Genomic DNA, 12,823 nt, shown 5'->3' on the forward strand with positions numbered 1-12,823 from the left:
ATATGCGGGGGGAAATATACAGTACACTACTAGTCAAAACTTTGGACAGATGCCCCCCCCCCCCCCCCCCATTTCTTTTATACAATTTTTTTCATATTTTAGAATAATTGAGGTATCGAGATTAAGATTTATTTAGATAGGAACCAAAAATGAGAGAGATTCATACAAAGGAGCTGTGGTTCTTCACCCGGGGCTCGAGACCCCCCCAGTGGCTCTTGAGATGATTTATGGGAAAGCATATTTCTACTATCAAAAAATGTATTGTCGTGTCGACTGTTTTCAGACTTTTTGCTTTTTTGTGTGAAACACTGAATCATTTTGATGAATGAAGGAAGCTGATAAGGGAAACTCATTCTTTAGTTGAACTGTATATGCAGCCTGAGACCGGGGTGTGCAGAGTGGGCAAGGCTTTGTTTTAAGGGCCCTGGTCCAAAAAGGTTCTCTGGAGATCTGCTGAGTTATTCATCTGCAGGTCTCTCAGTCACCAGGTGTTCCGGCTCTCTAAGGAACAATGTTCGACCGCTCACTGACCTTGTAAAATGGGACCGGTGAGAGCAGTATGGCCGACACCTCGCTGCCATCACCACCAAACTATGGCCATCTGCTCAGCCTGACATATCCACATCCCCTCCTGCCCAACTCACTTCACCCATTCTATCTACTTTGACATTGTCGTTAGGTAGTTATTAGATGATTTAGGTTCGTTAGGTAGTTATTAGATGATTTAGGTCGTTGGGTAGTTATTAGATGATTTCAGAAGATTGTGGTTCTTTATTGGGTTGTGGGGCAGCGTGTTTTGGGTAAAGCGTGATGGACTGGAATAGATACATGCAAAATCACTTCCAACATGTTGATCCTTAACTAGTCAACTTGTCTTGTTTGGGTTTTAGTTTTTAATAGGAATAATAATAAAAAATATTATGATTAGATTTTTCATTCACTTTAACGTTCCTGACCGACTCAACCAAAACAGCCTTCTGTTCACCAGCGTGCTGCGCACGTGGTAAAAAAACAACAACGGTGGATACCAGTAAACTCCTGGTGCCCGTTATAGAATGTTGTAACTTACAAGTGCCAAAAGATGGCAGTAGCTACATTTGAAGTACCCTATTACTTCAAATGTACTGTGCAAGTGTCAGTAACTCAATTTTCCACAGCACCCAATATGCCATAACACAGAGACCGACCAGGCCACACACCAGACAGAAATTTGATGTCAAATTCAAAGAGAGAGTTTTGCAGTATGCAGAGGAAAATTTAGGAGAGAATTGAGCCGAAAAGAATCATGTAGTGCTGCTAGCTGTCAAGGGGAGAGCACGGCTCGCTGGTTAGCCAGTTAGCCTGTTAGCCTGCTCTGCCAGCGGACGTCTCTGGAGCATGCGGTCATAGATTAGCGTCATTATCAGTAATGCATTAATGCATTACATTAACAACAAAACCAGCTATTTAAGCATCAACAACAGAAGCAGATCACAAAACAAGGAGGCTTCGTGCTCAAATATGAGCAAATATGTTTATCAAACAGAGGGAATTAGAAATACAGGCCTGTCTCTAATATACAGTAAGCCTGCTTCCAATAAAGGCAGTTGAGGTAAATAAAGGGGCAATATTAGAAGTATGGTAATTTAGACACTAGAACTCAACTAGAAAAAGAGTGAAAAGTATGAAATGAAACAAACGACAGTATAGGCATGGTGCTTGGAAGAACATCAGTAGAACATACAGTACCTGTCTGAGCTTGAGGTAGAAGGTCTCGCTGAAGGCCTTGCGGCTGAAGTACCAGAAGCGCTCGTTGGGCGGGTAAACTCTGACCGGCGTCTCCAGCAGGAAGCGGACCGGCTCCACCACCTCCGTCACCACAAGGTCCACCGCCACCGTCATGTACACCTGCTTATCTGCACCACACGGGGGACAGGGAGGAGGAGCCAAGTGAGCACGGGGGCAAAGGACAGCCAGAGAGTGTGTGTGTGTGTGACTCAGAGATGCTCAAGTCATTTTTTTCAAGTCCAAGTCAAGTCTCAAGTCTTTGAGGGGAAAGTCCAAGTCAAGTCTCAAGTCTTTGGTCACAAGTCTCAAGTCTTTGAGGGGAAAGTCCAAGTCAAGTCTCAAGTCTTTGGTCACAAGTTCAAGTCAAGTCTCAAGTCTCTTATGGATGAGCGTTGTATCATCAGCTGCATGTCATCCGGTCTGCTTAGAACACTGCAGAGCTAAAACCAAGGAATTCAAAGCATGAACTGTATTATCCTCACTCCTTATCTATTAGCATACAGTATGAACATTGATTGGATGACATTAGTAGCCATTTCCTTAATGTTAATGCACCAACAAACTAGAACGACCGCACCACGGATTTATGCCTCCGCCATTAGTTCATTCTTGAGTCCAAATCGCCATTTGAGGCAAATTGGAAGAAATTCCGTGAAGGGGCTCCTGAGATGTTGTGTTACAGAGCTTGAAAATTGGGTGTGTGAGGTCACAGTGACCTTGAACTTTGACCTTTAACCATCAAAATTTAATCAGTTCATCCTTAAGTCCAAGTCGATGTTTGAGGCAAATTTGATGAAATTCCGTCAAGGCGTTCCTCAGATATCGTGTTAACGAACATCGGACAGACGGATGGACAACCCGGATCCATTATGCCTCCGACCTGGCTATCGCCGGCGGAGGCATAAAAACAAAAAAAATTAATATCACCGCTGATAGAAACTAAAGGGTATGTCCTACTCTAAACATCATATTGACCTGGTTATGTCCTACTCTAAACATCATATTGACCTGGTTATGTCCTACTCTAAACATCATATTGACCTGGTTATGTCCTACTCTAAACATCATATTGACCTGGTTATGTCCTACTCTAAACATCATATTGACCTGGTTATGTCCTACTCTCAACATCATATTGACCTGGTTATGTCCTACTCTAAACATCATATTGACCTGGTTATGTCCTACTCTCAACATCATATTGACCTGGTTATGTCCTACTCTAAACATCATATTGACCTGGTTATGTCCTACTCTCAACATCATATTGACCTGGTTATGTCCTACTCTAAACATGATCATATTGACCTGGTTATGTCCTACTCTAAACATCATATTGACCTGGTTATGTCCTACTCTAAACATCATATTGACCTGGTTATGTCCTACTCTCAACATCATATTGACCTGGTTATGTCCTACTCTAAACATCATATTGACCTGGTTATGTCCTACTCTCAACATCATATTGACCTGGTTATGTCCTACTCTAAACATCATATTGACCTGGTTATGTCCTACTCTAAACATCATATTGACCTGGTTATGTCCTACTCTCAACATCATATTGACCTGGTTATGTCCTACTCTAAACATCATATTGACCTGGTTATGTCCTACTCTAAACATCATATTGACCTGGTTATGTCATCATATTGACCTGGTTATGTCCTACTCTCAACATCATATTGACCTGGTTATGTCCTACTCTAAACATCATATTGACCTGGTTATGTCCTACTCTAAACATCATATTGACCTGGTTATGTCCTACTCTAAACATCATATTGACCTGGTTATGTCCTACTCTCAACATCATATTGACCTGGTTATGTCCTACGCTAAACATCATATTGACCTGGTTATGTCCTACTCTAAACATCATATTGACCTGGTTATGTCCTACTCTCAACATCATATTGACCTGGTTATGTCCTACTGTAAACATCATATTGACCTGGTTATGTCCTACTGTAAACATCATATTGACCTGGTTATGTCCTACTCTCAACATCATATTGACCTGGTTATGTCCTACTCTAAACATCATATTGACCTGGTTATGTCATCATATTGACCTGGTTATGTCCTACTCTCAACATCATATTGACCTGGTTATGTCCTACTGTAAACATCATATTGACCTGGTTATGTCCTACTCTCAACATCATATTGACCTGGTTATGTCCTACTCTAAACATCATATTGACCTGGTTATGTCCTACTCTCAACATCATATTGACCTGGTTATGTCCTACTCTAAACATCATATTGACCTGGTTATGTCCTAATCTAAACATCATATTGACCTGGTTATGTCCTACTCTAAACATCATATTGACCTGGTTATGTCCTACTCTCAACATCATATTGACCTGGTTATGTCCTACTCTAAACATCATATTGACCTGGTTATGTCATCATATTGACCTGGTTATGTCCTACTCTCAACATCATATTGACCTGGTTATGTCCTACTCTCAACATCATATTGACCTGGTTATGTCCTACTCTAAACATCATATTGACCTGGTTATGTCATCATATTGACCTGGTTATGTCCTACTCTAAACATCATATTGACCTGGTTATGTCATCATATTGACCTGGTTATGTCCTACTCTAAACATCATATTGACCTGGTTATGTCCTACTCTAAACATCATATTGACCTGGTTATGTCATCATATTGACCTGGTTATGTCCTACTCTCAACATCATATTGACCTGGTTATGTCCTACTCTAAACATCATATTGACCTGGTTATGTCCTACTCTAAACATCATATTGACCTGGTTATGTCATCATATTGACCTGGTTATGTCCTACTCTCAACATCATATTGACCTGGTTATGTCCTACTCTAAACATCATATTGACCTGGTTATGTCCTACTCTAAACATCATATTGACCTGGTTATGTCCTACTCTAAACATCATATTGACCTGGTTATGTCCTACTCTAAACATCATATCGACCTGGTTATGTCCTACTCTAAACATCATATTGACCTGGTTATGTCCTACTCTCAACATCATATTGACCTGGTTATGTCCTACTCTAAACATCATATTGACCTGGTTATGTCCTACTCTAAACATCATATTGACCTGGTTATGTCCTACTCTAAACATCATATTGACCTGGTTATGTCCTACTCTAAACATCATATTGACCTGGTTATGTCCTACTCTAAACATCATATTCACCTGGCCAAATACTCAAGTTTTTTTTAACCATCAATTTAAAATGGGTGGGTGAAAAAAGTCTCTCCCACAACACGAGGCTTGAAGTCTACTCAAAGCTTGGTGTCAGAGAGCAGACAGCAGAGGAGAGCTTGTCTTGGTTTAGGACAAAAGACCTGAACACAAAAAGCGAGCTGAGCCTCACTGACTCATCACTCAGCAGCCATTCTGTGGGAAAGAAGAGTGATAATAGGACAGTGACCGGCCTAATTACAGAGGGGGAATAAACAACTGGAGACGAGACAGAGGGGGCAGAGACGTTATTTCACAGGGACAAGGTTTTATTATTTCAATCATCTGGTAGAGGGACAACAACAGAGCGCTGGGATCTGAAAATAGATTCCAATTACGATAATGTCAAGCATGAACTGCTGCTTCAGAGAAATGTTTCGGGGGGGGTCTTGTTTCAAGCTCCAGGCAGCAGCCAATCAGCTCCGGCGGTCCCTTCACACCGACGCGAAGACGCTTCTCGGAGACGATGGAGACGTTTTCTTTTGATGAATCAAGACTCTGCAGCTGCTGGATCGTTTGCTTCAATTCACTTTAAAACACTTTGCAGCTAACTGCCGGCAGAAGAAAGATGAGTCAGTGGTGTGTCCTCAGTGATGTACACAGCTTGTAATGAAGGAGAAAATATAAATGGGACTATTTCACACAAAACATTGTTATTATAAAAAAAAAAGTGTTTTTACGTCAAAATCCAGGCTTATGAGCCTAAATCCCAAAGTGTGAATGCAACAAACAGAGAAGAGTGTCTCATCCTTACTCAACGAGAAACTAAAGGTCGTAGCCAATTTCTTTCCATTTCCAAACTAATTTTTGGGATGGGACATGGTCACTGGTGGGAAATCTTCTCCACCCAGGAAGCGACAAAACCTAACTAGAAAATGGTTTCATGATCATCTTGAAAAGAAAATACAAGGCTTTGAGAGCTCAAGTTGCCACAGAGGCAGGCATTGCACTTTGTGTCGAAAACGTTCAATCATTTTCTCTCTCTCGTACCTTCGGTTTGGCCTGAAGCGTCACAGAGTGGCCGGGTCGGTAAACATGAGCGAGCTGTGAGCTGTGAGCTGTGATCAGGCACAGGAATTCTAGGTATTGAAGTTCAAACGTTTTCAAACAGTTACCCCAATTTCCCCTCAGGGACCAATCAAGTTCTTCTGATTGCTGCCATGTGACTGTGAGTCCCCCAGCAGGGAGACTGGATGAATACTAGCCTGGCGGAAAATTCCCACCATTTGTCAGGATCAAATATTACCCATATCACTTTAGTTCTGATTTTGTGAAAGATTTTAATTAGTATTAGTGTAGATAGATTAGTATAGACGACAGAATTGTGCATCACGATAACTCGTAATTATTTTATCAGGATATGATTCTATTGAAAGACAATAAACGATAATATTGCATTATTGTGCAGAAGTACGGCCACGCTCGTGTAGACCTGTTCATATGGATGAAAGCAGGGACACACAGGAGGGAGCTGGGTCACTGTGGGGGCAAAGGTCATGCTGTGTGTGTGTGTGTGTGTGTGTGTGTGTGTGTGTGTGTGTGTGTGTGTGTGTGTGTGTGTGTGTGTGTGTGTGTGTGTGTGTGTGGTCTGTCACTTTCAGGCTCAAAAACTTAGGAGCAGTTAATTGGGGACGGCTTGGCAATTGGGGACAAAAGCTGCCCCTTAATCAGCGCGTACACACACACATAACCATGACTATTACTCTCTCACACACACACATAACCATGACTATTACTCTCACACACACATATATAACCATACTATTACTCTCTCTCACACACACATAACCATGACTATTACTCTCTCACACACACACATAACCATGACTATTACTCTCACACACACATATATAACCATACTATTACTCTCTCTCACACACACATAACCATGACTATTACTCTCTCACACACACACACACACACATAACCATGACTATTACTCTCACACACACATATATAACCATGACTATTACTCTCTCTCACACACACACACACACACACACACACACACACACACACACACACACACACACACACACACACACATAACCATGACTATTACTCTCTCACACACACACATAACCATGACTATTACTCTCACACACATAGAAACCATGACTATTACTCTCACTCACACACACACACACACACACACACATAACCATGACTATTACTTACACACACATATATAACCATGACTATTACTCTCTCACACACACATAACTAGGGCTGGGCGATATGACCAAAATCTCATATCCCGATATAAGTCATTTCATATCCCGATACCGATATATATCACGATATAGCATATTTTCTGTAAATTCTATTTATAGTTTATATAAAATTACCACATGGCCATTTATTTATGTAGCAGTTGAACCAGTTAAAATGTTGTCAAACCTCACAAAGGATACATGCATTCAGAATACAGATAAGCCTGGCTATTCTTTACAACACAAATAATAATAATTAGTTGCAGGGCAGTAGAATGAAACACAAACTTAACCACACCACCAGTTCGATTTTCAAAGAGGACACTAGCATAGTATTGATGTGTTTGATTTAAGCACTAATCTGGATTAATATCTAAAAGCGGCCACTAGGCGGCAGTGTTTCTTTAGTCAACGTCGAAATACCTACCCAGTTCAGTAGAAGAAGAATAAAACGGTAGTAGAAGAAGAAGAACAACGTTAACTCATTCATGGCCAGTTTAGGACTGCCAATATTTAGCACAGGCCAAAGATTTTCATAATTGTTGGTCATCTTTCAAGACCCACAGTAAATTATCTATTAGCACCAAAGTGATTTGCAATAGCTCAAAATGAAGATGTACGTCTCTGGGTTCACCAGGAAAAAAAAAGGTGAGCTTTTAGCATGTTCTGTACTCTACTTATACTATAGCCCTTTATATACAAAAAGGTCTCTCTGACAAGATAAATTGCAGATATTGGCATTTTTCTAAATCACACAATCTCAGGCAGAACTCGCTCTCAATTCTTTTATTTTGAACTGTATTGACATCAGACATGTAAATATTATTCGTTATGACACAAATGAAAAAAAAAAATATATATATATATATATATATATATATACACATGAAGTGCTTTTTTTTTACATTCAACAATATAGTTTACTCAGTGTGAGTGAGTGTGCAGACAGACACACAGACAGACAGACAGATAGACAGACCGACAGACAGACAGACAGACAGACACACACACACACACACACACACACACACACACACACACACACGATGCGTGATTTCTAACCCCACATAGGATAAGCAATAACCACGCCCTGTGGCGCCGGGATTGGCCAGGAGCAACACTGGAGGGCACGCAGCCCAGCGATTTCATGAACCAACTGAATAGCTCTTGAGAACGGACAGCGGGCTGCTGTGACTGCCGCTTCTGCCTTGTTAGCTGTTCGTGTGTTTATTTTGTTTTGTTCTGGTCCACCCGTCCTCGTCCATGTCTCCCTGTCCTATCCTCCCTGCTATTTGATCGTTCCCGTTTTCCCCTCGGCTATTCAACACGTCCTCACCGCCCTCTGATCGATCATTTCCTCATTCCTCCGATGATCAAACACATCTCTCTGGATTACTTTCTCCCGTTTTCTCCCGGCTGGCACAGAGGAAGGCGACCAGCTCGTGCAGCGCGCCGAGGGGCGTTTCAATGGCGTTTCTCCTGTCTGCACAAAGAAGCGTTTATCCGTTTTCTGATTTTCCTCCTGCTCAATTTCAAAACAACAGCTGCGGTATGTGTTTGTTCACGTGTTGTCTTAGATGCTAGGGACCTGATACTATGTCACAGGCTGGGGAAGTGTTTGAACTAGGCGCTGCACTAATAAAAACAAAAACACGTCAAACACGTCTTTGGCGTGGATGGCTATTTCTGATAACACGTCAAAGACGTCTTTGGCGGTGAATGAGTTAACTAACACAACTCACACAGGGAAAGTTAAAAGCTAAAGCTAACACAGACGTTTTGTTGTCAGCCCTCAAGGGATTTCTTCGGGATGATGAGAGGAGGTGTTTTGCCAGGTTTAACGTTAGGAGGACACTTAACACAGCGCAAATGCCTGGGTAGACTAGGCGGACGGAATGGAGGTAACATCTCCCTGCTCTTTAGCCTACTCACGGCTGATTTGTGCCACTTATAAAGGGACGCAACGGGCTTGTTGACACAGTCTGGTGCGTGTGGACTGTGGACGTGAGTAAAAAAGAAAGCACATCGTCAATGACGGACAATATTGCCGTAAAGAGTGTGATTTGCAACACCTTCAAGTCAAACGATAGAGCATCATATCATACGAAATACATTTTCTATCATCCAGACGAAATATATCGTCATATCGCCCAGCCCTACACATAACCATGACTATTACTCTCTCACACACACACATAACCATGACTATTACTCACACACATATATAACCATGACTATTACTCTCTCACACACACATAACCATGACTATTACTCTCTCACACACATATATAACCATGACTATTACTCTCACACATAACCATGACTATTACTCTCTCACACACACACATAACCATGATCATTACTCTCACACATAACCATGACTATTACTCTCACACATAACCATGACTAGTAGTTTCTCATCAGTCGAATGAAACCTACACCTGATACCTGCCTGCTTCTGAGCGCCTCAGACTTGTGTGTGCTTGCTTGCGTGCGTGTTAAAGTGAGTGGTGCTTTAACACAGCCTGGCTCCACTGAGCTAGACTGCTTTGACAACCTGCCATACGAGTCAACCTGCCATCCACCTTCAAGTCAAAACTCTCCTGGCCTACGAGTCAACCTGCCATCCACCTTCAAGTCAAAACTCTCCTGGCCTACGAGTCAACCTGCCATCCACCTTCAAGTCAGAACTCTCCTGGTCTACGAGTCAACCTGCCATCCACCTTCAAGTCAAAACTCTCCTGGCCTACGAGTCAACCTGCCATCCACCTTCAAGTCAAAACTCTCCTGGTCTACGAGTCAGCAAGTTGCCAAGTCACCTCATTTGTTAGCTGTAATGGATTGTGTGAGGCAAGGTCTCTGCCTGGAAACACACACACACACACACACTAACTGGCTTCCTATCGGAACACATGTAAACGCTTCCCTTTTAAAGACATGGTTGAAATCTGAGGTATTTCATCTCAACTTCAAGTTCAAATTCAAGTTCATCTTCCATTTTTTACTTAGCTTATATTACCCGTGAAGGTGAAATGTGGCAAATCTCGAGGTTGTGGGGGGGGTCTCTAACCCAACAGAACAATTGCTTTACAATAGTTCACACACACACACACACACACACACACACAGTTGTTGGGAGGGGGGGTCTAACCTAATAGAACATTGGCTTTACAATAGTTCACACACACACACACACACACACACACACACACACACACACACAGTTGTTGGGAGGGGGGGGGGTCTAACCTAATAGAACATTGGCTTTACAATAGTTCACACACACACACACACACACACACAGACAGTTGTTGGAAGGGGGGGGTCTAACCTAATAGAACATTGGCTTTACAATCTTTTTCCTGCTGGTGAAACGCCGTGCTGTCAGGTGAAAAGAAGCGGCTGGCGACTGCACATGTATCAGAGGAAGCATGTGCTAGTCTACAGCTCTCCCCAGATCGGCAGAGGGGGTGGAGCAACGACGGGGGGAAATCCGTAAAAAAGAATCACAGGTCCATCCAAATATATCACTTCAACTCATATTTAATTCACAACAAATGTGTGAATTAAATATGAGTTAAACTCATCTACCGGTATGTATGAGTGCAGACCCAGTGATTCTTCAGAGAGTAAAAATGACTTTGTTACAAAGTGATTTCAGCTTTAGTTTGCTCTGTTTGAAAGCTGCTCTGAATGCAGTTGGACGTGTACGACGTGTCACTCCCGCTGATGTTACACTTGTGAAAAATAGCCCGCGGTGGGCGGAGCCTCACCTTTTGGTGTGTCTTCATTCAGCGCCTGGAAGGCGGCCATGTTGGGGTTCCACGTTCCTGTGATGACGTAGGCCTTCCCGTCCGAGCTCTTCCCCATCGACTCCTGCACAATCAACTCATGCTTTATGTTCTCATAACAATCCTACAGTATTTCCATGTAGCTGGTATAATTTGTTTATGTAAAGGACTCTCATTTTGGTTTAAGGACTCGCGAGCCAAAAAGATTGAGTACCGTCCACTGCTCTGTCCCACCATTGCCAACCTGTATACTGAACACTGTATCTCAGTGAAGGGAGTTAAGGTTCTGCTGCTCACCATATCAAGCAGATGCATGTCGCTATTGCGGACCTTCTGTCCTGGACTCAGCAGCATCCCAAAACACCTAGAGGGACACAGAGGATCCACAAATCAATAATCAATATTTCCAGACTACATGTGCCGTCCGTGTCTGTGTCTGTGTCTGTGTCTGTGTGTCTGTGTGTGTGTGTGTGTGTGTGTGTGTGTGTGTGTGTGTGTGTGTGTGTGTGTGTGTGTATTCTGCATTTTTATTCTGTTTTTATAAATCCATGCGAAGACAATTTTCTGTCATATGATTTTACAAAGATCAAAGTTCCCTAAAGTCCTGAGCTCATGTTCTTGGTGCAGCATCACTCTGGAGAGCAGAGTCCCTTCAGCTTTGGGATGGAGGCGCCATCCAGTGGTCAGCAGGGGGAATCTTGCTGTGTCAGAAATGAAATTACAGAATATAAAATATTTACATCTTAGGCATTTAGCCAACTGTCCGTCTTACCCAGGATGGGAGGGGCCAAGAGTCTCGCTAAGAGACACTTCCACAGACTCACAGCTGAGAGACTGGAGAGACAATGAACCTGTGGTCTGCTGGGTACACAGCTCAAACATAATGAAGTGCATCCACAGGACACACACCAACTACCAGTCAAGTCTGGACACACCACCTTTCCTACTATTTATACCATTTCTCAAATTATAGAATACTAGTAATGACTCTATGAAATAACACAAATTGAATTATGCAGTGACCAAAAAAAGTGTTAAACAAATCATATCATATATTTTAGATTCTTTACCTTGATGGAAAGACAAAGGTTTTGGAAAGAAAATCATATAGGATCATCTTCACTATTTACTTTAGATTTGTCTAAGAAACTAATTTCAAACATTTAGAAGTGTTGGAACATGTTCAGAAAAAAGAAATAACTTTTTACACTTATTTGCACTGATAGTGTGTTATGTTCAGCATACACATGTATGACAACACTTTATTACATAATGTTTTGCTGGTTTTGTGTATGGTTTTGTGGTTAGTGGGTAGAGTTTTGCAAAAGTAGCCTATAGTTTCAAAGATAGATAGATTACAGCAATCAGAAAAAACTGTAAGCAGAAGACTATTTCAAAATGGGCTTTAAGAGAATGAAAAAGATAGAACATTCAAACTGTTGACTGGTAGTGTAAGGTGCTGTAATGCTAAAGCGTATTTGAAATGCAGTTGAGGCTATTAGACAAATAAATACTTAGCTTAATGAAGTGTTGTTAGTGCAGTTGGAGCGTGACAACATCTCAGCTGGAGAGGAGCTGCTGTGAACTTAAGGGCTTTCTGCTGACACTAAAAATAAACGGGCGGGAAGGGAGGGTGTCCATCTCCGTCTGATAACAATAGGTTCTTCTTCTACTGCTGAGTCTGCAGGAAGGCAGCTGATTTCAGGACGGAGCTATTTCCAGTTCTCTGCTGGGCGACTGGCTGCTCTCATTATGTTCTGTTTGGGCGGCTCGTCTCATTTTACAATCTTTTC

General features: G+C 42.0%; 1 protein-coding gene across 6 annotated transcripts in view; it reads right to left on the reverse strand.

Moving 5' to 3' along the window:
* The window catches only part of rabgap1l (RAB GTPase activating protein 1-like), a 206,983-nt gene that overhangs the window by 168,172 nt on the left and 25,988 nt on the right, over nucleotides 1-12,823 (reverse strand). For all 6 annotated transcript variants that reach the window (XR_014553200.1, XR_014553201.1, XM_083647095.1 and 3 more), the window contains exons 8-10: nucleotides 11,328-11,394; nucleotides 11,013-11,115; nucleotides 1,729-1,895 (exon numbers count right to left, since the gene is read on the reverse strand). Coding sequence is in view for 4 of the 6 variants with exons in the window: in XM_083647095.1 (XP_083503221.1) it covers nucleotides 1,729-1,895; nucleotides 11,013-11,115; nucleotides 11,328-11,394 (337 nt within the window). In the remaining 2 variants the exon portion in view is untranslated. The remainder of the gene's footprint in view (nucleotides 1-1,728; nucleotides 1,896-11,012; nucleotides 11,116-11,327; nucleotides 11,395-12,823) is intronic.

The sequence above is a fragment of the Poromitra crassiceps genome, assembly GCF_964638095.1.
Source record: "Poromitra crassiceps genome assembly, chromosome: 12".
Taxonomy (NCBI): Eukaryota; Metazoa; Chordata; class Actinopteri; order Beryciformes; family Melamphaidae; genus Poromitra; species Poromitra crassiceps.